The sequence below is a fragment of the Akebia trifoliata genome, chromosome 3, assembly GCF_017979445.1.
Source record: "Akebia trifoliata isolate Shusen 1 chromosome 3, ASM1797944v1, whole genome shotgun sequence".
In the NCBI taxonomy this organism is placed as follows: Eukaryota; Viridiplantae; Streptophyta; class Magnoliopsida; order Ranunculales; family Lardizabalaceae; genus Akebia; species Akebia trifoliata.
Window position 1 is genome coordinate 53,363,503 of NC_141377.1, and position 23,921 is coordinate 53,387,423.

The window sequence follows — 23,921 nt, forward strand, 5'->3', positions numbered from 1 at the left end:
ATATAACTATTGGGCGCATATTAGTGCTTGTCACCCTACCCAAGTATTTTAGAATTTTACTCCTAAGTATTTTCAAAAGAGAGCTGCTAGTGCCACACTAACTTTTACTAATGCCACGTCAATTCCTAATGTAAATCACCCAAGGATTGCACATAGTTGGTGTGGCGTTAGTAAAAGTTGGCATGACAGTAGTAAATCTTTTTTTCTTTTTTTCAAGATATAAAATGGAACAAATTTCTTCTAATTTCTTCATCTTATCCTTCTTGGACAGTTGCATTTCCATATTTTTCTTCTTTTGTTTTTCTTATTCACAAATTTGAAAATGAATAAAAAATTTGAAAATGAATAAAAATATTGTCCGAGATCGAGATTATTCAACTAAATCATTTCAATCTCTTTTGTGAACAAGATGAAACACAAAAACTATATTAAAAACCGCAGTATCAATTCTTATGAAACTCATAAACTCTTTAATGTCCAAGACTTTAATGACTCCTTGACAAACTCCAAAATCAATTACTTCTTAGGTTATTCCTTTAAAATATTCAAAATATTTTCAATTTTAAGTTTTAAATATAATATTTTAAAAAAATTATCATTATACAACAGCATAATATAAGTATTATAAAATCTTAAGAAGTAAAGATAAAATAGAAAAATATTTTTAGCAGTAATGTTTTAACATTGTATCAATGCACTGGTTTGTATAGCAGAATCTTTCCACTCTTATGGGTGAGGGGAAGTGTTGAGTGTATGTTTTCATCCACTCTCGATAAGTCATACCCCAATTAAATCTCATGACTCTTTTATATTTCTAGCTCTCCCTTCTCTAACATATCAATCTTTTGGAGTGGTTGGTTGGTTAATAGATAGTATTGAAGTTTTTTATATGATTTTAGTAACCTTCACAAACATGTACCTTCCTCATTTATCCCTAAAAATGTTTCTCTTCATCATTTAAGAATTTTAAAAAAATGAGAATTTTATATAAATTATATAATAATAGTGGGGTAATTTTGTAATAAGTATTAAAAAGTCAAAGAATTATTCACAAAAATGTATTTATTATTTTAATCAGAGATGTGAAGTAAAGTGTTTCAAAATCAAATTTCACAAGAGTAAAGATGCCCTCACATTTACTTATAACCTTACTATTTATCAATATCATTTTCATCAAAATGAATAAAACTATAAACCCACACTTCATACACCATATTATTTAGTTTTTAATATGTTATATTTGAAGTCGTACTAATTAATGTTTATTTATAAAAAGTTTATTATAGTATAAAATTATAATGCCATTGTCCCAGGTGTTAAAACCATGGTATCCTTCTAAAATTATAGAAATATCATTTTAGAATAACGTTGAAGTGACCCCAGACTGGAACCTCATATCGTACTTCTTGACATAAAAGTGTATGGGAACTATAGATGCATTCATTGCGATATGAGTGAAAGAGTATCTTTGATTCCTAAAAAGCATTTATGGTTCATATTCACTTTCACGTCAAGAAGTGTGATATGAGATTTCAGCTTGAGGTCACTCCAACACGACTCATCATTTTATTATGTTATCTTCAAAATTAAGTAATATTTTAGATTATTGGAGGCTTGTACAATATATTAAAAAATAAAAAATAAAATAAATTAAACATTATAATATTTAAAAGGATATTTGCTATTGCCATTGCCACACCATCTTTTGTTAATGCCACAACAATTCCCATGTAAACCACAAAAGAATTGCTCATAGATGGTGTGTTGTTAGCAAAAGTTGGCAGGGCAACAACAGTTCTCATTTAAAAGTCTCAAAATTATTTTCACAAACACACATTAGTTAGAATAATGATGATTGCACGTGGTCTTAGTATGCGATTGAGTATGTGACTAATGTGGCATGGGTACAAAATCGCACATCTTTTTCTTATGTATCCCAATAAAAATGATCTATGGTATTGTGCCCTTGCCATGTCAGTTGCGTATCCAACCCTTACCAAGACCGCATGACTCCATTAGTTTTTTTTTGAAAAGTATAATTATATTGAAGAAAAACAGGCAAAAACAAGGAGGCCGAGGAAGCCTCAAGAAGAACAACAACGAAAAGAAAAGTACAACATTAAGGATTACATAAAGAGTACCATCTAAAAACAAAGTCATCGCAAGAAGTCCCCACGACTCCATTAGTTATTACACAATTATAGTAGAATTCTCAATTTTTTGAGTACTTAATCACTAAATTTTTTTATAAAAAGAAAATATAATTCAACCAAGATAAATGATATATTATTTTAATGTCCTGTTTTATAAATAGAAAATAAATATAAATTTAGACTTTTAAAATTACAAAAAGATTCTTATAATGTATAACACTTTCAATATTTATTTATTTCGAAGTCATTCCACTCGTTCACTCGAATCGCGGGTCATCGAGTGGACTCGACTCGAGTTTCCAAGTTTTAAACGAAGTCCACGAGCCATTCCGCGCTCCGCGCAAATAGGCAAAAGTTTTTTTTTTTTTCCTTCTCTCTCTCTCTAAAATGCTGGCAAAATTGTCACTTTTCACAAACTGGAAACATCAACGATGGAAATTCTTCAAATTCCATTCAATCATTCAACAAAATCACCTCCCCCACGTAGTTTCTTTGAACATTTTGATCACAAGTTATGCTCAGAAAGGCGAATTAAAGATTGCTCGAAACATATTCGACGAAATGCCGATAAGAACAGTAGTGTCTTTTAACACTATGATTTCTGGGTATTCGAAGTGGGGAAAATTCAAAGAAGCTCTTTCCGTTGTTTTGAAGATGCATCGATGTGGTACAAAGCTCAATGAGACCACTTTTTCTTCTGTTCTAAGTGTTTGTGCTCGTTCACAGTTTCTTTATGATGGAAAACAGATCCATTGTCTTGTTTTGAAATCTGGTTCGGCTAATTTCGAGCTCGTAGGGAGTTCTTTATTGAATTTCTATGCAAATTGTTACGAAATCGACGAAGCAAGAAAACTGTTTGATGTGTTGCATGATAGCAATAAGTTGTTATGGAATTTGATGCTCGTGGGTTATGTTCAATGTAATTTAATGAAGAAAGCTATGGAATTATTTACGAAAATGCCGGCCCGTGATGTTATCTCGTGGACTTCGTTGATTTCGGGTTATTCGAGGAGTGACGATGGATGCAGGAAGGCTTTGGAATTATTTCGGTTGATGAGAGTGTTTCAAGAAGCGATGCCAAATGAGTATACGTTAGATAGTGTTGTAAGGGCTTGTGGTAGGTTGGGTGATTGGTATCAAGGAAAGATTGTTCATGGGATTTCAATTATTTACGGGTTTGAATTTGATCAATCCATTAATGGTGCACTTATTGAATTTTACTGTAATTGTGATGCAATTGAAGATGCCAAGAGGATTTATGCAAGATTAGCTAACCCATGTTTAAATTCGTCAAATTCAATAATTGGAGGGTTTCTTTTGATGGGTAGGATTGAAGAGGCAGAGATGATTTTTAATCAAATGGTTGAAAAGAATCCGGTCTCGTATAATATGATGATCAAAGGGTATGCCATGAGTGGCCGGATTAAGGATTCAAAAAGGTTGTTTATAGAAATGCCTCAAAGAACTCTAGTTACTTCAAATACTATGGTCTCAATATATTCCCGAAATGGAGAGCTTGACAAGGCTTTGAAGCTTTTTGAACAAATAAAAGGGGAGCGGAACACTGTGACATGGAACTCGATGATCTCAGGTTATATTCAAAACAATCAACTCGAAGATGCATTGAAGTTATATGTGATCATGCATAGGTTACCAATAGAAAGGAACAGATCAACGTTCTCAACTTTATTTCATGCTTGTTCGTCTCTCGGATCTCTTCAACAAGGAAAATTACTACATGCTCAAGTGATTAAAACACCATTTGAATCGAATGTCTATGTAGGAACATCCCTTGTCGATATGTATGCGAAATGTGGAAACATCACTGATGCTCGAAACTCATTTTTGAACATATCTTCACCAAATGTGGCCGCATGGACATCTCTGATTAATGGGTACGCCCACCATGGGTTGGGAATTGAGGCGATTTTACTATTTCAGAAGATGATAGTTCAAGGAGTAGACCCAAATGCTGTTACCTTTGTTGGGCTTCTATTGGCTTGCGGTCGTGCGGGTATGGTAGACAAAGGAATGGAATTTTTCCACTCGATGGAGAAGTATTATGGGGTAGTCCCGACCTTAGAACACTATGCTTGCGTGGTGGATCTTCTTGGTCGGTCAGGACATGTACGAGAAGCAGAGAAGTTCATTAATGGGATGCCAATTGAAGTAGACAGCGTTGTATGGGGAGCCTTGCTTAGCGCTTGTTGGGTTTGGATGGACATGGAAGTGGGCGAGAGGGTGGCCGAGAGGATATTTGGTTCGGATCCTAAGCAGATATCTGCTTATGTAATTATGTCGAATATTTATGCAAGAGTTGGAAAGTGGGAGGAGGTTGTGAAAGTGAGGAAGAAATTGAGAGGATTGGAAGTGAAGAAAGACCCTGGATGTAGTTGGATTGAAGTGAAGAACAGAGTTCACGTGTTCTGTGTAGAAGATAGAACCCATCCACATTGTAAGATGATTTATGCAATTCTGGAGGATCTAACAGCTAATGTAAACTCTAGTTTTGAATTTGATAGTGTAATTGACCATTTTAGTGATTTTTTTCATCAATGAATCATGGCCAACAATCGCAATGATTTACAGTTACTATCTGATTGATGCTTGTTTTTGGATACTTGATAAAGCTTTCAGACGCCTTCCACTGATCAAGTCTCTTTTCACATAGCACACGTGTGGCTCCTAAACTAATCCCCCAGGGTAGCCCAAGCTACCTTTACCAAAGAATCCTAGGAGTTCCCTTAACTTACCAAGGAACTCATCCAAGATCAAAGAGTGCGAGTGTTCTCAAGAGTCTCGAATACAAGTTCTTCTCGTGTCATGTATACTATTCGTGGGCTTCTTTCTGGATAAAAAACCAATCAGTTTTGAGAACAATACACAGCTCTTGTGGTCTCGTAAGAGTGGTCTGTTTGAGAGTTGAGGGAACTCTTAGTACTCATTCTTGGAGGTTGAGTTGCATGGGTGCTACGCAACTTGAGGCTAAATAATAGATCAAGATGGTTTTTTCACACTTCCTCAATATTTAATCAAAATCTTATCCCAAAGATTTGGGGTTGACTTTTCACACTTAAGTGAACCATTCAATGTAAAGACGGTTGTCAGTGCTGGTTATCCAATTACAGAAGCGACCACATAGGTTTTCTCTTTTTCGTCTCTCTAAAATTACAGTCATGGTGAGGGTATATTTAACATTTACACTTTTTGTTCCCAAATTTAATTGTGTATTGTTTATTACAAATTTCTACTTTTCCCCATTATTTTAAAAAGAACATTCCATCTAATCTCTGCACTAATGGCAGGCGGCAGTCCAAGAGGCCTAGTCTTGCCAGGCCAGGGTGCTAGTTTTGTGTATGTTTGAAGGGACTGTGTTTTTCAAGCTCAAGTTCTCTTGGTTAACTTGGTGCATCATCCATGAATACTAAAAATGTTGAACTATACCACCTAATTGTGTATTACTCTTCTAAAAATATAATTCATTACAATTTCAGGCTTAAAAGTCTAAAACCCTTGACAAGCTTAAGCTTGCTGAACTCCAAGCAGCTTTAGTCTTCAAACCAAATCAGAACACAGCTGATCAGGTATGTGATCTTCTTTCCTTTCATATTTCTCTCAAATATTCTTCACTTACGTCATTTATATTCATGTATTATTATTATTATTATTACTATTATTATTACAGCTCATGCATTATAAGAAGCTCTCCATGGATACCAAACTCTTGTATTATAAGCCAAGAAACTAGTCTTCAACACCTTTCTCGCTGTTCACGCCATCTTCTTTTCTTGAAAAACCCAAATTTTCTTTTTAAAATCCATCTCTCCTAAACTAAACACAGGAAAAACTTTGTTTTGCTTGTCAATGTTTGGAACATGAGAAAACCTATTTTCTTTCACACTCGAAAGGAGCTCCCCTTTAACTATGTCATCCAATCCAAAGGAGCAAGAAGCTGCAACTGGTTTTGAAGACAATGATGATATCAGTGAGCCAATCTGATCAAATTAACATTGCTTAGAGACTTGGTTAGGTGCAAAAGGGAATTGAGTCACACTGGAAAACATCGGTTAGTCGCTCAATTACTGTGATTTTCTGAATATCAACGGTTTTTGAGATTTTGGAAGAAGGGTTTTATTCACTTAAGTTCAAATTTTGACATGGAAGTGAGGAATGAGATGAAGATGGCCAGTTGGAATGTTGAGAAAATTGTTGATGATGTAATTAGAGAATCAGAATCTCTTAGAGAAGATTGCTCATTTTGGATGGATCTTGAACTTCTTTTAGTAATTCCAGATACAATTTTTCAAAGACACTCCTGGTATGTTGAGCTGGTTGAACTGATCGGAGGCCTCAATAAAGCTACCCAAGTGACTGACCCTTTGCAAAGGTGAGATGAGTGAAAAATATGTAAGTTTATAGATGTTCTATTCTGATTTCCTGGAATCCAAGGCCAGTGCAATAGAAAAGAAAAGCTTTCTTGTGAGGGTTCTTCACTAGATCTTGAACCTCTCTTTTGAGAAGATAATGCTTGTGTTTCACCTCACCCACTTTAGAGAGAAGTTTGGTTCTCTAAGCAGTTGAAGGGGATGCTAACCTGAACCTCTGGTACGTTCTTTGTCTTGGAAGACGGATGGAGGTTCAATCTTCCTTAGGGAAGCCTTTCATGATTCTCAATTGGTTGAGAAGTATTGATAGTTGATAATCAACAAGAAGCTTTGTTCCCTTGTTGGAGTGGTTAGGCTAGCAACATATCTGGGAATCAAACTTCTATGGATTGAAGATGATTCACTAGTTATCATCCAAAGTCTCATTAACAAGCTATCGGCACAGGTTGTTTCTTCCCCTCTTTCATCTCTTAATTTATTCATTTGTTGATTTTATCTACTCAAAAGGAATACCATTTTGTAATATATTTATTATTTAACTGATATTTTTGTTAATTAATTAATTAGTTTGTTACACATTATGCCTTTGTCAAGTAAATTGAGTTTAACAGGTTCCTAATTGGAGGGGTGATAAAATTATGAAACTACCTCATTAATTAAAGATGTGATCAAAAGAGGTATTTCTTGAATCCTACAGTTAGGGTGGGGGAAGTTCCTCCCCTCACTCATGCATAACAGCCCTGTAGAATTGCTAAGAGAAGACGTCCTCCCTCCTTTCATCAAGTTTTCAGGATATCAGAAGTTACAGATTCAACGGTTTCCATTTTTGAACCAGGTACGTGATTTAAATTTATATTTGATACATTATATCTACATCTTTTGATTTTCTTTTAAAAGCTCTAGATGTTTTGTGTGATATACATATATATCTATATATATATATATATATATATATATATATATTTTTGATCAGTATTTTGTATGATATTTATGAGTTATAGACACTTCTAAAGAAGATATAAAGTATAAATCGTCATTTGTAATTTAATCTTAGAAAAGCTCAGAGTGAGTAATTCGTGTTCCTTACGTCTCTATATGTCCTTTTTCATAAAATAAAATACAAAATTGGGTAAATGGCCATTTTCATAAATATTAAAAAAACATGGCTGGGGCAGTAATTTCAGTAAAATACATAGCTGTTTTAGCAATTTCCCTCCCACCAAAAACAGAAAGGATTAAATACTAGACATTCCTAGAAGAATATACTTTAAGAAGCAATTACATTGCACAACCTTATAGACGCTACAACAAAATAATTCAATATCTCAGATGTTCTTATTTAAGAGCATCATCTTGTTACAAAGAAAATATTATAAATCATGTATACAAACAATCTTAGTCTTCCAAAGTATTAAGTACATGGTATAAGCTATTTTTGTTCTTGTAGTTGATGGAACTATGATACAAATCATTTGTATACAGAAACAGTGTAGCAAAGAAGAGGGGGACTTGAAACAGATGGAATAAAAACTTATATACGAAACTTTTATGGGTAATTGTCGAAACAACGAATCAAAGTTCTCAAGCTTAGAAAATGTATCTGCGAAGATAATTGACTCGAGTTGGGTGCTTGAGCTTCATTAGAGCTTTCACTTCGTGCTTCCTTACCATCTCTCTCGAGATATTTAGGTTTCCTGCAATTTCTCCAAGTGTTCTATCACCTTTTCCATCGAGCCCATATCTCTGTCTGATCACTAAGCTCTCCTTAGGCTTCAGCGAATCAAGCTGGAAAGGTATAGACAACAAAATAGAGTTTCTTAGTGTCAAGTATCAAATATTTTTAGTAAAAATATTTAAGACAGTTTAACACTGTAGCAGATTAAAAGACCGTTTAAAATCTCATCTTTGAGGCAATGTTTTCATCAGCAGAAATCCAAGACTGTCTCTATCAAAACTGAATGTTTTGCGGTCAATGTTACAAAAACCAAAATGTCTCGGCAAAAACATTGCGAGGCAGTACAAAACTTTAAACCATGAGTAGAACGTTTACCAAATATTCTCATTATTTTTAACCAATAATAATTTTATTGGTTTGGATCAGCTTAGTGGTTTTGATCAACGATTAACCGTTATAAATGGTCAAAAAATATAAATTTATCGTCAATGTGGCAAACAAGTTAAAGAATGGGGATGATTACCACATCATCAAGAGCAAGCCTGAGCAGTGCGGGTTGTTGCCTCCTCTTATCACCTCCAACACCATCAACATCGGTAATCCCATTGATAAATTCTTCTTGTGTAATTTTGTGTCTTGCATGGAGCGAGATCACGGGTTTTGAGGCCCTCATCACTTCGCGGTATCTCTCAGGAGAGATTCCTACTTTTTCTATTATCTCTTCCTCTGTTGGTTCCCTCTCAAGCTCAAACATCAACTCTAGTTTTGCCTTTTGTAGTTCTACTCTAACCTGCAGAACAAATTCTTGAAGTTATTACATTTCCACGTACCATAATCTTCCATCTAACGAATATTTTTAATTAAAAATAACAAAACTAACCACACTTAGAAGACGAAATCATATAAAAGTATGGTAACATGCAACAAAATTTGTAAAAACAAAAATAATAATTCATGGATGCGACTTCTAAGGGTAACAGGGTCCGACACTAATATGTGTCCATATCTTGTTATGTAGGTGGCTAGAAATCTCCAAATAAAATAACTTCCAGAAATGTGGCACGTGAAAACGTTTGGCTTCACAAATATACAGGATGTGTACAAGGTTAAAATCTTGTTTTGAGGCAATGTTTTGATCTAGAGAAAAATTGAAATGGTCTTGGCATAACATTCCCTTAACATTCAAATTTCATCGAAATATTCTGAAATGGCATGAAAGTTTGAAGCATGGATGGGTATTTGTGACCAATACTTGGGCTTCATCAAATTTCTAGAGAGAACTAGAAAATAGTTTAAGTTGTAATTAGGTGCATTAAGAGTTGATTCTAGATCTGATCTTACGAAAACCTTGAAATTAGAGTTGGTTCAATGCTTTTGACATGTATTTTTCATAATTCATGTAAGTGAGTAAGCACTCTCTATCATAAACCATCTCAATGAAGAAAAGCAAACCGCATAGTATAGAGAGAATCATCATACTGATTCAAGGCCGAAGGAGACGCGTGTGAAGCTTGATTGTGTCATGGAGCGCATTATAGCATGTCTTATCCAAAAGAGACCATAGGTGGAAAGCCGGGATCTCCTTTTTGGTTCAAAGCGATCGATGGCTGTGATGAGACCCTTTGTCCCAGCTTGGCATAGGTCATGGAATCTTGGACTGCTGGCAACCTCTTGAAAATATTTGTTGATTGCAAATAAAACTAGACGGAGATTGTGCTGCAAAAAATTTAAGCAGGGATTGTTTAAAAAAAAACAAACAACTAGCACAAAATTGGTTTTCCATTATCTGGGATAAGATCCAAAGACTCATTGTGGCAAGACAAATATTCTCCTAGTTACGATTGAAAACACAGGCCAACTACATTACGTATTCAACTAGAGGACACCTCCATATACAGGTTAGTAATATTGCCCACATTCCTTTTTGTATTTCAAGTCAACAAGGAACTCGTAAAAGAAATTTAATAGGGTGCATGCTTTAAAGTTTCGTACCATTTTGGAATGTTTCGTCCAAGCCATTTTGGTTTTGACCGAGATCAGAATTAACATTGAATGTCTCAAAGAATTTTTTGGATTCTCTCTGAGTGTTTCAATCGAGATTGTCTTCGTTTTTCTCCTGACCAAAACATTGTCTCAAGATGAGAGTTTAAACCTTGATAAGGTATATTAAACTTAGGCTTTAAATTCGAGTTGTCTAACTGGGAGTGTGCAAATGATTGTTTCAGCTGGATTGGTTTTACAGTCTCGAGCCTTTAACAATCTTACTTTGTAGGTAAAATAGAGAGTACGATATAGAGGTAGAAATACCTTGATTAACTTGTTTCTTGCAGCTTGACCAATCTCTATATGTCTTCTGAGTCGCGGTACACTTATATTGGTCACAATTGCTAACTCTCCATCAATGGTTTCTCTCCCCAAATCATTTTGCAGATTCTCCCTCACTTGAAGGAGTGCCTAACATTCAAACAACATAGATAAGCCATCAAGGATAACAAATCACATTGAACAAAGCACACAACTAAGGGAGTATTTAGTTCAGATTCTATAATCCAATGCTCCATTTGGTTTGGATTATAAAAGAGATTCTCCCATAATCAGAAATGATACAAGTCTCTCAACATCTAACAAAATCAGAGGAGGCTTTAAAAAGCTGACCTTCATGGGTTGCATCAACCTGAACAGCCAAGTATGCTCTGAAGAAGGAAGAACCGGAGGTATCTTCATTTTCTTCCAATCCAAGCTGATTTGATCGGTCGATATAGAATACTCCCTTACAAGTCTCTCAACATCTCCATTTTCCTTTCCCTGACTCGAATTTACCACTTCGTCCTCCCCCTCCTCCCTTCTTAATTCAATTCTCTTTTCGAGGCTCATTGGCTTCACCTTCCTCTTGTGGTTCCTCACCACATTAACATTTTGTTCCTTCTTATCTCCTCCTTTCAATTTCTTCCTTGTTTGACAACGTCTCCTCACCATACGACCAGCATTTTTGACATCTGAAACATCGCTCGGGGAGCTAAGTTTGTAAATGTTTTCGAGTTTGGCCGCAGCTTCACTATAGTCCAACTCTATGGTGCAAGTAGAAGAAGCATCATCGGTAGAAACAACTTTTACTCTTTTCGAAGATTTATTGGCTTTCCTAAGTCTTTTATGCTCTTTAGAAGTGTCTGCACATAACGGAATTGGGTCATGAGCTGTAATCGAAGACGTGTTCTTGGCTTTATCAGTTTTGAAAGCCAAGATTAAGGGTCTTTTCGATGGAGAGCGGCGGGTTGAGAATCTTGTATTCAAGCCTAATGGAGTCTGAGAAGCTGAACTAGAAACAGTCACAACTCCCATGTCTAGTGATGAATGAGAGCTTTCTCAATGTAATATATCTTCTGCAAACATTAGAGAGTTTTCATCATAAAATTGCAAAGTGATCAATGCAAATCAAATAATAGCCTGAGCGGGATAAGATGGGTCCTCACCTATGAAACAAGAACACTCCATCTTATAAATAACAATACATTTAAATAAAAAAAATCTTGATTTATTCTAATATTTTGTTCTTACCAATGAAGTTTACATCAACATTCTCAAAGTCCTTGTCAAGTAGGGTATTCTCTTAAAATCACACCAATAAGATGATCTTGAAATCACAACTATAAATCCTTTAGGTAACCATTGCCCATTGCTCTATTTTTAAAAGTGGTTAAGAAAATGGTTGGGTGGGCACACTTTTAATAAGTTGGCTGACATCCAACCCCAAGGGTTGGCTCAATGGCAATTTCATATCGATAAACGGTTAATGCCCGTAGGTCGTGAGTTCGATACCCAATATGAGCATTAATTCCTAAGGGGCCACCTGTGAGGGCACACCCTCACTTACTTGGTATGTGTGATGTGCGGGCGTTGCATGTGCCGCGAGACTAATTCTTGGACAACACCATAGTTTGTGAATTGGGTAATGCCCAAATATGAACCCGGTCCACTGTCTACAGGTATAACCGGTTATCAGAAAAAAAAAAAAAAAAAGTTGGCCGACCTAACAACATATATGCTAATTCTTCGCCATCATCAGTGCTTAATTTATATTTTTATTTTTTGTACAGTTGGTCGAACAAATATTACTCCTGCATTAAATTTTGTTTAAAGCCTTGTATTTTGTTAAATTATGTATAAAGTTAGAAATAAATACATTCGGGAAATGTAAGAATAACCCTAATAGACAATAAATTAAGAGAAAGTTGACTCATATGATTTCGTATGTTCAATAAACTCCGATAATATTTCTGATTAGAAAAAACTTCGAAGTAGAAGGATCTAAAAGATTGTGTACGGAAGATAGTAGATGCAGATATAAACATTTTCAATAACAAAAGACGTGGCTTTAGAACAAGTGGAATGAACAAACATTATATGATCACTAACTCATATGATTCCAATTCACATGAATATAGGTCCTTGGTTTGTGACAAACTATATTCCAGTAACTCGTGCTAAGATGCGCGGTGGGCACAAGTCAGATTATCATCCGAGAAGTGCATGTTAGCAATTTTTTTTTTATTTTTTTTTTTTAGATTTTAATAAAAATTTCAAACTGAATTTAAGTAGCAGAAATTTTATTGGAAATTGTAAAAATTCAGCACCGATTTCGTACCTCTAAATCGTGCCCGAGTTTTGGAAATCGAGATATCGCTCCCTAATAATGTTGAATCAAACTGACAGAACGAGAGAGAGAGATGGGTTGATATACGAAGAGACGAATTTCGTTGTCCACATGCTTGCACTAGCGATTAAATGTTAGACACGTGGTTGTTTCTGGATGCAGGAAATTGCGGTGACGTGGTCACTTTTCTGGCAGAGAATCAAGTCTCTTTTAAGTCTGGCGTGGAGACTTTAGAGTGGTGGATGATTTAGTGACACGTGTGTGGTTCTTATTGGAAATTTCTTTTGTAGCGGCCCACATATTTAATTTGAGAGCTTAATAGGTCGTTACGTAGCTTCGTTCCCACCATTTGAATTTAGGTAAAACTAACCGGACTCATAGAAAGATACTCACATATAAGCAACTGACGTGGAATATGCACTGAACCCTAGATTTTTCCTTAGTATCTCGAGGAAAAATTCAATAGTTCTGTGCATATTCCACGTCAGTTAAGTGTATTTAAACTATCTTTTTGTTTGAGTCAGATTAGCACGGCTAACTGATTCAGTGGTCCTGTCATACTTATTAAACACACCAAACAAAAATGCCAAGTGGCACTTCCTTTCTTACAAACATTCCATGAATCTGGTCACACACATCGGTGGACCTTGTAGAAAATAGAGATAACGGGTCCCATGCCTTTAACGTATTGGGGATTCAAATTGGACCCCAATATCTTGCTCCAAACTCCAAACAGGGCTCGGTACTAAATTAGTGTCATTTTAATATCAATTCAATTTTTTTTTTTAAAGATGTACTCGATCTGATCTAAACAAATTAATGAATATGTGATCTAATCTGATCAATTTAATGTAAGACATCTATAATTCTAGTTAGAATTTTACTAAAATTTCTATTTATACTTCTTGTAGGATTCCTATTTCATAGGTATATTATGAGTATAATTCTTTATTATTTTTTAATTTATTTTTATTATTTAAATTATAATTAGAAATATTTATGAGTGTCTAATTTGAATTTTAATAGGATTAGAAATTTAGTATTATGTTACAAATAAATTAAGAATGTTAATTTTTAATATTTTAATAGAATTTTAAGTTGTTACGATAGAGTTATTTATATAATGAATTCTAAATTCAAAAATCAATCAATAATCAATTTAATTTATCTTCTCTCTTTTAATTACTTTTTAACTTTATATTATATTTTTTTTCAAGTTATTACTTGTTTATCAATTGAATTTATTGATTTGAATTGATTTAGAATGTTCCATTTAATACAACCTGTCGAATCTATTGATTCATATGCTTCCATCACATCGCAATTTCATTTCATCTTTAATTCGAAATCGATCCGATTCGAACACATACCTTATTTTCAAATTATCAATATTTAAAAAAAATTAAAAATATTAAATCATATGAAAGTTAAAAAAATCTATTTTCCTATTATAAATATAGAGAGAAATAAAAAAGAGAAACATTTTATCTATATGTATTTATATAAAATTAAGAATAATTAAGAAAATTATTACGATTATTCCAATTTTACATGTTTTTTTGGAGCAATTTGGACATTAAATATATTTCGGATCATTGTGAGGCTTAGTCCATACTTGATTTTATTTGCTTTTCCTTTGGAGCAAAAGCTTGCACGAGGCACATTTTTATGCAAAAGATCCTCTTCAAGGATTGACCTCTCTTGGCTCATGCCCAACATTTTGATAACCTCAATGAAGGTGGACTCTTAGTGTGCATAAAACAACGTGAGGACTACTTCCCGGACACAGTATTGGGAAAATAAGCCATTAATTACTGTGTTGAGAAATTATAGGAAAATATTTTGCTCATAAAAAAATCAATCTGAACTTTTACAGAAATTTCAGATCGATCAATCACATGAACCCATGCATGTATTAGGGGGAATCCCCAATTTACAAAATTAATTACCGCATTAGACTTTGTGCAATTAGTCATTTGGAATTTTGTGAAATCATGAATTGATTTTTTTTGTGAGCAAAAATCTCTCTCAATCACAAAGTGAGAGGTATGATGGGGCAATTACGAATCAAGGTAATATAGCCCTCACTCGTCACAACAAATAACCAATCTATTCTATTCCATTCTGAATAGACTTAAACTTGTAACCAAACACAGCGAAACAACAAATTAATAACATCTATTAGAATTTGGTCCAACTTCAAGTAATTATGAGAGAGAGAGAGAGAGAACCAAACACAGCGAAACAACAAATTAATAACTCGACATCTATTAGAATTTGCTCTAACTTCAAGTGCTTATGAGAGAGAGAGAGAGATCTAGGTGGCACACATGGAAACAGTGACCATTAGAGGTCACCAATCTTCCTTGCAGACTCAACACTATCATCTAATATCTTTTTCATATCATGCTTATATTGAAAACCCATATCATCCAGCTTTGTAGAATTCCACGTAATTCCTCTCTCCACCTCCAAAGACCTGCAACAAAATCACCCATTTAAATATGAAAATTTTGAGAGATGGGTTTTTTAAAAAAAATGGACGGGAAGGGGAGGTAATCTTAAATAATTTTCTTGAATACAAGGATGCACTTTTAATAAGCTATATTCATAAAGGAGGCAAGTAAAAAAATCTATGGAAAATTAATATTAATTCTTACTCATGTTCTATGGGGAGTTCCGGGTAATGCTGCCTAAAGTAATCAGAGATCTCCTTTGATGAAACATAGTCTCTTGCACATAGATATCTACCATGAATCGAAGGCTTCTTCATGCAGAAGATGTGAGCTTCACAGACATCGTCGATGTGCACTATAGGAAGTTTACCCAACAAACCCTCCAAAAACATTAGCACTTGAAACACATTCTCATGGGTCATAAGCTGTGATATAAGCGTCTTCACAGATTCTGCTAGATAGGACAGAACTGTATCTCCTCCCACAAGTCCACAAACTAGGGTTACCACCTCAAATTCATCGATACCTTTGTTATTATAGCTCAATAACTCTTTCTCTGCTTCTGTTTTTGAATGTGTGTATCCCTATACAACTTGAACACCCATCAATGAAGGTAATGCAATGGAAATAGAAATATTTTTTGCCTACATAAAATTTAATTATTCGGGATTTCATATAATCCGAATTGATAAATCCCCATGTTAGGGAAGCCCTCAGTGCACACGATATCCTACAATTGGTCAATTTGAGATTTTGTAAAATCTCATATTGACTTTTTTGTACACAAAACAATTCACTAATGTAGTTGGTGTTTAGGACTAAGATAGAGGTAATTAGTGTTGGGGTTGGCATGAGGCAAGAAGAAAAATAATTTCTAAATTTTTATCATTTAAAAAACAATTATGATATAATATTTTTTGTTTTGTTATAATTAATTCTAAAATAAATTCAATTTTAAAATAATTATTATCAAACCTTGCACACAAGGAAAATGGGTTTTTTTTGGTTCGAGGGAATCTTACCGATCTCTTTTTCTTTGCTGGAATGCCCTGTTTTGATCCATGTAGGGCTAATTTTGAGGTTAATTTATATAGGATTTTGTTAACATGGGCCCTAAGGGCACATGTTAAAGTGCAATAAATGCACCCAGGAAATTGAATTTTATATTAAAAAAAATTATTAAAAAAAAAATCAAAATACCACCAAATGCTTATTCCCAAGGTGTATTTATTGCAGTTTAACGTCGCCCCTAAGGGCACATGTTAACCAGACCCATTTATGAATAGCAGTGCATCAATCTCAATGAACATGCATTGTTGATGGATGACATGTGCCCCTCACCAATCAATCACCATGAAAATCAACTTGTCGATAATATTTCACCTTCAAAAGATGGTTGCTATGAGCAAATGTAAGATGGAGAGGTGTCCAACAGGATTCATCGATCGAATTTTTGAAGCCGGTCCCATCATCTTTCAATGGTGATGCAGCTACCACAGAGGCAGTGTAGATGAGCCGCTTCACTGTTCCTGATCTTATGCAACATCTTACAATGCTCCTCACTCCACCTATTGCAGCCTCACTGGTATCCTTATACTGAGGTACAAATTCTGAGTATTATGAGACTTACATGGCGGTGCTTCTAACAATAATTTTTTTTAAACAATTTAAAAAAAAATAAGTTTTAAATTTAAATTTGATACTCATACTTACATGCTGAAGTAACATTAAAATGCGCATTCTAATGTGGTGATGCACACATAACCATGGATGCTTTTCATCTAAAAAAAATTAAGTTTTAAATTTACATTTGATACTTTCTTACATGCTGAAGTAACATTAAAATGCACATTCTGATGTGATGATGCACACATAACCATAATTGCTTTTCATCGAGATACGAGTGAAAAGCATCCATGGTTATGTGTGCACCATCACATTAGAATGTCAGAATCGATGTACATTTCAAAGTTACTCCAGCACGACTCTTCTAGAAATAATAGGGACAATGACCAGAAAGGCCTACTTTTTAAAAATATGTGTGCACCATCACATCAGAATGTCAAAATCAATGTACATTTCAAAGCTACTATAACACGATTCTTCTAAAAATAATAGGTTAATAGGGACAATGATCGGAAAAACCTATTTTTGGAAAATATGTATCAAAAAGTTCTTTCTAAAAAAATATGGAATCTTTAGTATCCAAATTATTAAATAATATAATTAAGAACCATGTTTATTTAAGAATATTTGAGTTACTCCTATGTTTTATAATTAATGACATGCCCCTTAACTATGATCATCTCTTATAAATCAATTAAAAAAAAAAAATTGTTTTACTAATCAAAACTAGTAATCTTTAAATCACATAGATGATGATGATGATGGAGATGAGTACGATAGTCATTAAACGGATTTGATCTATGTATATTAGATTTATTAAAATATATAAATAATTTTAAATAATTCAAACATAATTTTAAAACTTGACAATAATTTTAAATAATTAAAACATAATTTTAAAACTTGATTTGAATGTTCATTGAATTGATTCAACTCAAAAATTAGCAATTCAATACAAATGAGTCAAATAAAAATATAGTGAATTTAATTTTTAATAAATATAATTTTTATTTTTATTTGTCACATAATTATTAACAACTAAATAAAGTTGTTAAAAGGGTATTTCAGATATATTTTTTTTTAATCTTCAAAAGATCATTAACAGACTAATATTTTATTAAATGAGACTTAAATGGTTCAAATTCTTTACTAAGGGACTATCAAAGTCATTCTCCCAAAATAATAAGCGTTTGAATCGATTAATTGTTGGAACTTAAAAGGAGGTTTGGCTTTAGGACACTAGTTAAAGTGCAATAATACACTTTGAAAATTGAATTTTGTATTGAAAATGCCTTTAAAAAAATTATTTTTACCAAAATACCTTAGATTCCAAATTCCAAAACCCATAGATTTGGACCGAAATATCAGCTGACCCAAATTTTTGGATGAAGCTCTCCCTAAACGAAACATTGATTGTTCTTGCGATTTATCTTGGATTTTCTTTTATCATAAAAAAATTGCCTAAATATGAGATTTTCAACATCACTTTTTTCATTGAATTTTGATCTATATCAAAGTTCAAAGACCCAAGAGACATCTTAAAAAAAAAAAAAAATCTTAAATGAAAAGCTGGAAATAAAAAGAAAATCCTTTGATGAACGGTTGGGATTCTCCCATCTGTACAAGTTTTAAGATGGGTTCCAATCCAGAGATGATAGAACAAATGGTATAGAATGATTGATGAAGATATGTTCAAAGAAAAGAATAACTTGTGAGAAAAAAAAAAAACCTGAGAACTTTGGGTATTATGTTGCAATGGGGTTGCAAGATGGAACACAAAATCACACCCTTTGATTGCCAAATCGAACTCCTCGGGATCGTAAATATCAGCTTTGAACAAAAGTAATCTAGAGTCTGCATAAGGTAGGCTCTTGAGGAGGCCTACCTTATACTGGTCATCTGCAATTCACCCAAGCAAAATTTATGAGAGAGAGGGAAGGAGAGAGAGAGAGAGAGAGAGAAAAGCTACCAAGGTTCCTTAATGTTGCATGGACGATGTGACCCTCTTGTAAGAGCTTCTTAACAAGGTAAGAACCTATATAACCTCCACCTCCTGTAACACAAACCTTGCTGCAGCTGTTGTTGTTGTTCATCTCCATTTCTAACGTCTATGTTCTCACTTTCTTCTTTGCTTGGAACTCTCTTATTTATAAATTAATGATTAAATATAATAGACTAACCCACGAACTCTGTGCACTAAATGCCAAAAAAAATTAAAAAAATGAAAAGAAATGTTACGTAACCTCATCAGTGGATGGCTGAGTTGGTCGATTATTTCTTCACAGACCGACACTATTTTGACATGTGGCATTGATGACGTAAGTAATAATAAGAGATTTTTTCTCTCTCCTGCTCATGGTAAAAAAACGAAATTTCCTATAAGATCATCTCATTCAAAAATATGATCTGATACAAAAGTACTGCGGATTGCAGGGATGAAATTCTAAGAATTTTAAAAAGAATTAAAAAAAGTTATTTTTTACCGCTGTATTTTAATTTTAAATTTGAATGCTTGACAACTGTTTATTTTCAACACTAATCAAACTCGAAAATTTTTATTTATTTTCATTATGAGATTTTTCATGAAATCTAAAAGATTGCAGTGTTCGTTGCCAATATCATCTCATAATACTTTTTAAGATTTCGGAGTACAGCTTTAAAATGGTAAGGAAAAACTTTCACAAAAAATGAGAAAAAAAATTATAAAAGTAAAAAAATATAAATATATTAAAAATTAGGAAAAATAAATATATCTAATGAAAATTTATAAAACCAAATTATTATCATTAAATCCCATATTTTTTTTACATTTAAGAATTATCAAAATTTATTATGTATCAAAATCCCACATTTACAAAAAAAAAAAGATAAACTATTTAATTTTTGTTCTTGTGAAAGAAAAGAGGAAAAAATCATTAATAAATAACAACGATTTTTATTACAAAAAAAATGTTGTATTTTTTTTTTCTTTTAAAAAATAGTTGATTTTTGTTATTGTGGTGGTTTTTTTTTTTTTTTTTGAGTTGTTGTAAATGTGACATTCTCTAGACTACAGAAACAACGCTATATAGGGCTATAGGGATACATCACTACAGAGGATCTACCCCCTAAAATTACAGCCCTACAATCATACTAGTTAATTTTTGAAAATTGCAAAAAATATCTATTTCTAATCTTGTTTTCAAAATCCCAATAATTAACATTTTAAATTATAGAGGGGCCCTTATGGTACATGTGGTCTGCACATGCCACTTACTTGTCATTATTAATTTCTAATTATGGCCCAACTTGTTTGCCCCGCAATAGAAAATTTCAATGATGTTGTTTGGTTGTAAATATTTTTGTGGGCCCCATCATAAATAACAGTGACATTTTACAAAAAAATCATCTAAAAAAGGTCATAAAATTTTGTAGAGCAAATTTTTTTCCAAAACTTTATATTTTTATTTTTCTCTTTTCCACACAATCTAAGAACAATTCAAACTCATCTCTCTCTCTATCTTTCCTCAACATGATTGTTCACGTTTTGGTAATTAAAATGAAAAGTAGCTGAAATCGTAAATGACTCATTTTCAACTCACGAATTAATAATTCACCTTATATTTTTGTTTTATTTTTGTGGACAACACATCAATCATCATAGCACGTGTTAATAGTTAAATATAGCCAAGTGGAGATGCCTATAGAGATTCAAAGGTGTGCCTTGGGAGCATACCCAATTGCACTTACCATCTCAATTAACTCCTAATGGTATCATTCACCCTATATGAATAGCTTAGTTAGTTGACAATGAAGGTACCACTTAGCTAAGTGATAAGGCTTGAGGAGAGTTAATCCCATAACCTAAGGTTCAAATCCTCGTTAACCAATAATCCCCTCGCTTACTTAGTCAAAAAAAAAAAACTTAGTTAGATGAAAATATCAACCCACTAATATGGATTATATTAAATATAAACTCATTTACTAGTGTTAAAAGTCTATTGGTATTTGATTTCTACTGTTGGTATTTGATTTCTACTAATGACAATGATAAGTTTGAGATTTATTTTATTTATTAATTTAACTTTTTGATTGGTTTAAATGGGTAACCATCTTTCAAATGTTAATCCTTTAAGAAAATAAATATTGGTTTGTAGTTTTTCAATTTGTTTAAAAATAATGGAGCCAAATGTCAATTTCTTTAAATTTAAAATTGGATTTTATAAGAAAAATAGGATTTTTTGAAGAAAACATAAATTGCATTTTTTTTATTTCCAAAATAATCAAGCAAGCACAAAATTTTGCATTAGACATAGCCTAGCATTCTAATTGAAAAATTATATAAAATTCAGTAAACATAAAACTCTGTGACCATAAAATTTTATGTTTACAATGATTTGCAATGCAAACAAGCATGACCCATAATTTGTACTTTTTCAACGTGTGTGTGTGGAAATATTCGTATTTCGTACATATATAATTTTTTTTCATTACCTCGAGATATGCAACCTCATTACCATTTCTCCCTTCCTCTTGTGGATCCTACAAGTTGTACCTACACCATATAACCTCCTACATCCAAGTAAATTCACAGAACAATTTTGGTAGAGTTTAAAAATAAAAAATTGCATATCCTTGAATTGCATGTGTAGACACACAAATTTGATCGGACCCTCGACGCAAAATGCCCTAAAAATTGTAAAAATCGGAATGGGCTCCGAAGCTTAAACCTACAAAAATCCAATAAACTTTTTCATCTTAATTTCAATAAACGGCCCAAGGCTTCTCACGTGGCCCACGGACCAAAAATTCATCACTACCCTCTCAACCCAATACAAACCCAAATTCATTCTTATTCTATACTTCCCAACCCAAACTAAACCCATCACCTAAGGCCATTTAAATTAACCTTACCCATCAAAACACCAAAGCCCAACCTACAACTTAAAACCCAACCATTCTTTAATCCAATCCATTACCAAAGCCCAACTCATTACCCAATCCAACATCACAATCAATCACCACAATCATCAAGGTGTGACACATGTCATCACCCCATCTCACCTCCCTCATCCAACCACCAACTCCCATCACCTTTCTCTAAACAATTAAATTCTCCATTAACTTATCTCTAAATATCATCTACCCACACCTCCAACCTACACCTTTCCCCTAACCTATCATATCCATTATCTAAAATCAAACATTTATAACCTACATCTCCTCCTAATCTACCCTCATCATTCCCTACAAAACCTACATCTACAATCTAAACCTACACCCATTCTTTCAAATCAAACACTCATCTTTCCCATCAACTCATCCCAATCCTTCATTTCCACCCACTTTGACACATGTCATCATCTCCCTCACCCTCCCAAAATATCATCAACCACCTTATTAAATCATCAATTCTCTTAAATCAAATACCATTTAATCACAACCACCATCTTAAACTCACTTCCCCAAACACTCCACCCAAATGGGTTGGGTAGGATCTAAACCATTTGGGTCAAAATTCACCTATTTAACCTCTTTTCCCTAAATACTCTCCAATCTCCTCTAAATTACACTCACTTATTTCTCAAACTCATAACCATTCTATCATTTCATCCAACTTTACCCCTAAAATAACTCTCCAACTTCTATAAAAATCCACCCATTCTCCCCTTACAACAGCTAATGAAATTTTGACAAAAAACCTCTAAAAAACCACAACTCACCTCAACTTTTTATTCTCAACACTCAACTCCCTAACCACTATCAACTCTTAACTCATCTCAACCTTCAATCCTCAACTTCAATCTTCTACAACCTCAAGCAAATCAAGATCAAGACAAGGACTTATCATTTGAAGATCAACTCAAGGTCAAGGTGGGTTTGAATAAAAGGCACACCCCCCAACTTCCCTTTTCTACTTTCCCTTTCTCCACACATTTGCACACACCACAATGTTTTAAATCACTAAAGGGCCCCTTCTTCAATAAGGGTGCCTTTAATGGTTTGAACTAACATTAAAGTCCCTCACACTTGAGGGCACACATCAAGTTTTTTTTCGATTCTCTTTTTCTTTTTTTTATTTTAAAAAAATTGAATTCGAGGTTATCACATTACGTGGATGGGGTAGAGTGCCTAACACCTTCTCTACTCCATAAATGGACCCCCTTACCTTTGAATCAAAGGTTGGACCATGCACCTTATCCTATGAGAGTCATCAAAAAATGTCAAAATGACATATTTTTCAAAAATACAACTTCGAGCGACCATTCACACCCATTTCCGAAAATGAATGGTGGCGACTCCAAAACACCCCAAAGTGGAGGAATGTTTCAAAAATATTGAAAATCCCATGTCCACAACATGGTTGTGGTCCTATCATAGAGACTGGGATATAATTCCTCTTTTTAAACGTTTCTTAGTTTTAATAAATTTTTTTTTTATATATTATATTATATTTTTTTTTTGGGAATTTTTTTACTTAACCATTCCCCTAAAAAATTCCTTCTAAACTCATGTACAAATCTCAAGAAATCATGGATTTGACATGATCTGTGATAACACATCATTCGAGATAATTCTCAAACTTACCTTCTGACTCTGCCCCTCACTCATAGTGCTCTAAGCCGTCTTCCCCTTAACCATGAGCTCGGTACATCCAACTATCACGAAACTCTATATATCTCGAGGTGACACATGTTGCAGTCTTGGGACTTGCAGATTTGACACTCCACATTTTGTATATTATTATTTTATATTTAATTATTTTTTATTCTTTGCTTTTATCAATGAAATAATTTTTTTTTCAATAATTCAAGCACCACAAATTATTACTAATAAAAGAGAAAAATAAAATAAAATGAAATGATAACACAAATTATTAATTTTCAATTACGGCCCAACTTGTTTGCCCCACAAATAGAAAATTTTCAATAATGTTGTTTGGATGTAAACATTTTTGTGGGCCCCACCATAAATAACAGTGACATTTTACAAAAA

General features: G+C 33.5%; 3 protein-coding genes across 4 annotated transcripts; 1 reads left to right on the forward strand and 2 right to left on the reverse strand.

Annotated features, from left to right (window-relative positions):
- Positions 1-2,395: 2,395 nt before the first annotated feature.
- Positions 2,396-7,392, forward strand: LOC147407951 (pentatricopeptide repeat-containing protein At2g22070-like). Of its 2 annotated transcripts, XR_015176933.1 has the most exons (3): positions 2,396-4,608; positions 5,648-5,737; positions 5,839-7,392. XR_015176933.1 is itself a non-coding variant. In XM_086436752.1 (2 exons), the coding sequence occupies exons 1-2, from the start codon at positions 2,541-2,543 to the stop codon at positions 5,659-5,661; spliced, it is 2,082 nt and encodes a 693-aa protein (XP_086292878.1). In that variant the 5' UTR covers positions 2,396-2,540; the 3' UTR covers positions 5,662-7,392. The 2 variants fall into 2 exon arrangements, 1 of the variants encoding a protein (XP_086292878.1); XM_086436752.1 differs by having other exon boundaries at positions 5,648-7,392.
- A 499-nt stretch (positions 7,393-7,891) lies between these two features.
- Positions 7,892-13,000, reverse strand: LOC147407952 (RNA polymerase sigma factor sigE, chloroplastic/mitochondrial-like). Its single transcript, XM_086436754.1, has 6 exons — positions 12,856-13,000; positions 10,869-11,593; positions 10,521-10,667; positions 9,693-9,929; positions 8,737-9,003; positions 7,892-8,323 (listed from the first exon to the last, which is right to left on the reverse strand). The coding sequence occupies exons 2-6, from the start codon at positions 11,550-11,552 to the stop codon at positions 8,126-8,128; spliced, it is 1,533 nt and encodes a 510-aa protein (XP_086292880.1). The 5' UTR covers positions 11,553-11,593; positions 12,856-13,000; the 3' UTR covers positions 7,892-8,125.
- A 2,019-nt stretch (positions 13,001-15,019) lies between these two features.
- On the reverse strand, positions 15,020-19,096 carry LOC147407953 (NADPH HC-toxin reductase 1-like). Its single transcript, XM_086436755.1, has 5 exons — positions 18,916-19,096; positions 18,676-18,845; positions 16,704-16,916; positions 15,525-15,904; positions 15,020-15,343 (listed from the first exon to the last, which is right to left on the reverse strand). The coding sequence occupies exons 1-5, from the start codon at positions 19,043-19,045 to the stop codon at positions 15,211-15,213; spliced, it is 1,026 nt and encodes a 341-aa protein (XP_086292881.1). The 5' UTR covers positions 19,046-19,096; the 3' UTR covers positions 15,020-15,210.
- Positions 19,097-23,921: the final 4,825 nt, after the last annotated feature.

Excerpts from the sequence above, each read along its gene's own strand:
- LOC147407951 (XM_086436752.1), top strand. The coding sequence starts at position 2,541 with ATGCTGGCAAAATTGTCACTTTTCACAAACTGGAAACATCAACGATGG.
- LOC147407952 (XM_086436754.1), bottom strand. The coding sequence starts at position 11,552 with ATGGGAGTTGTGACTGTTTCTAGTTCAGCTTCTCAGACTCCATTAGGC. Across the intron at positions 9,930-10,520 it reads CAAGAAACAAGTTAATCAAG|CACAATCTCCGTCTAGTTTT; the intron begins GTATTTCTACCT and ends AATTTTTTGCAG. Across the intron at positions 8,324-8,736 it reads GGCTTGCTCTTGATGATGTG|CTTGATTCGCTGAAGCCTAA; the intron begins GTAATCATCCCC and ends ATACCTTTCCAG.
- LOC147407953 (XM_086436755.1), bottom strand. The coding sequence starts at position 19,045 with ATGGAGATGAACAACAACAACAGCTGCAGCAAGGTTTGTGTTACAGGA. Across the intron at positions 18,846-18,915 it reads TGCAACATTAAGGAACCTTG|ATGACCAGTATAAGGTAGGC; the intron begins GTAGCTTTTCTC and ends GGTGAATTGCAG. Across the intron at positions 15,344-15,524 it reads GAACTCCCCATAGAACATGA|GTCTTTGGAGGTGGAGAGAG; the intron begins GTAAGAATTAAT and ends ATTTTGTTGCAG.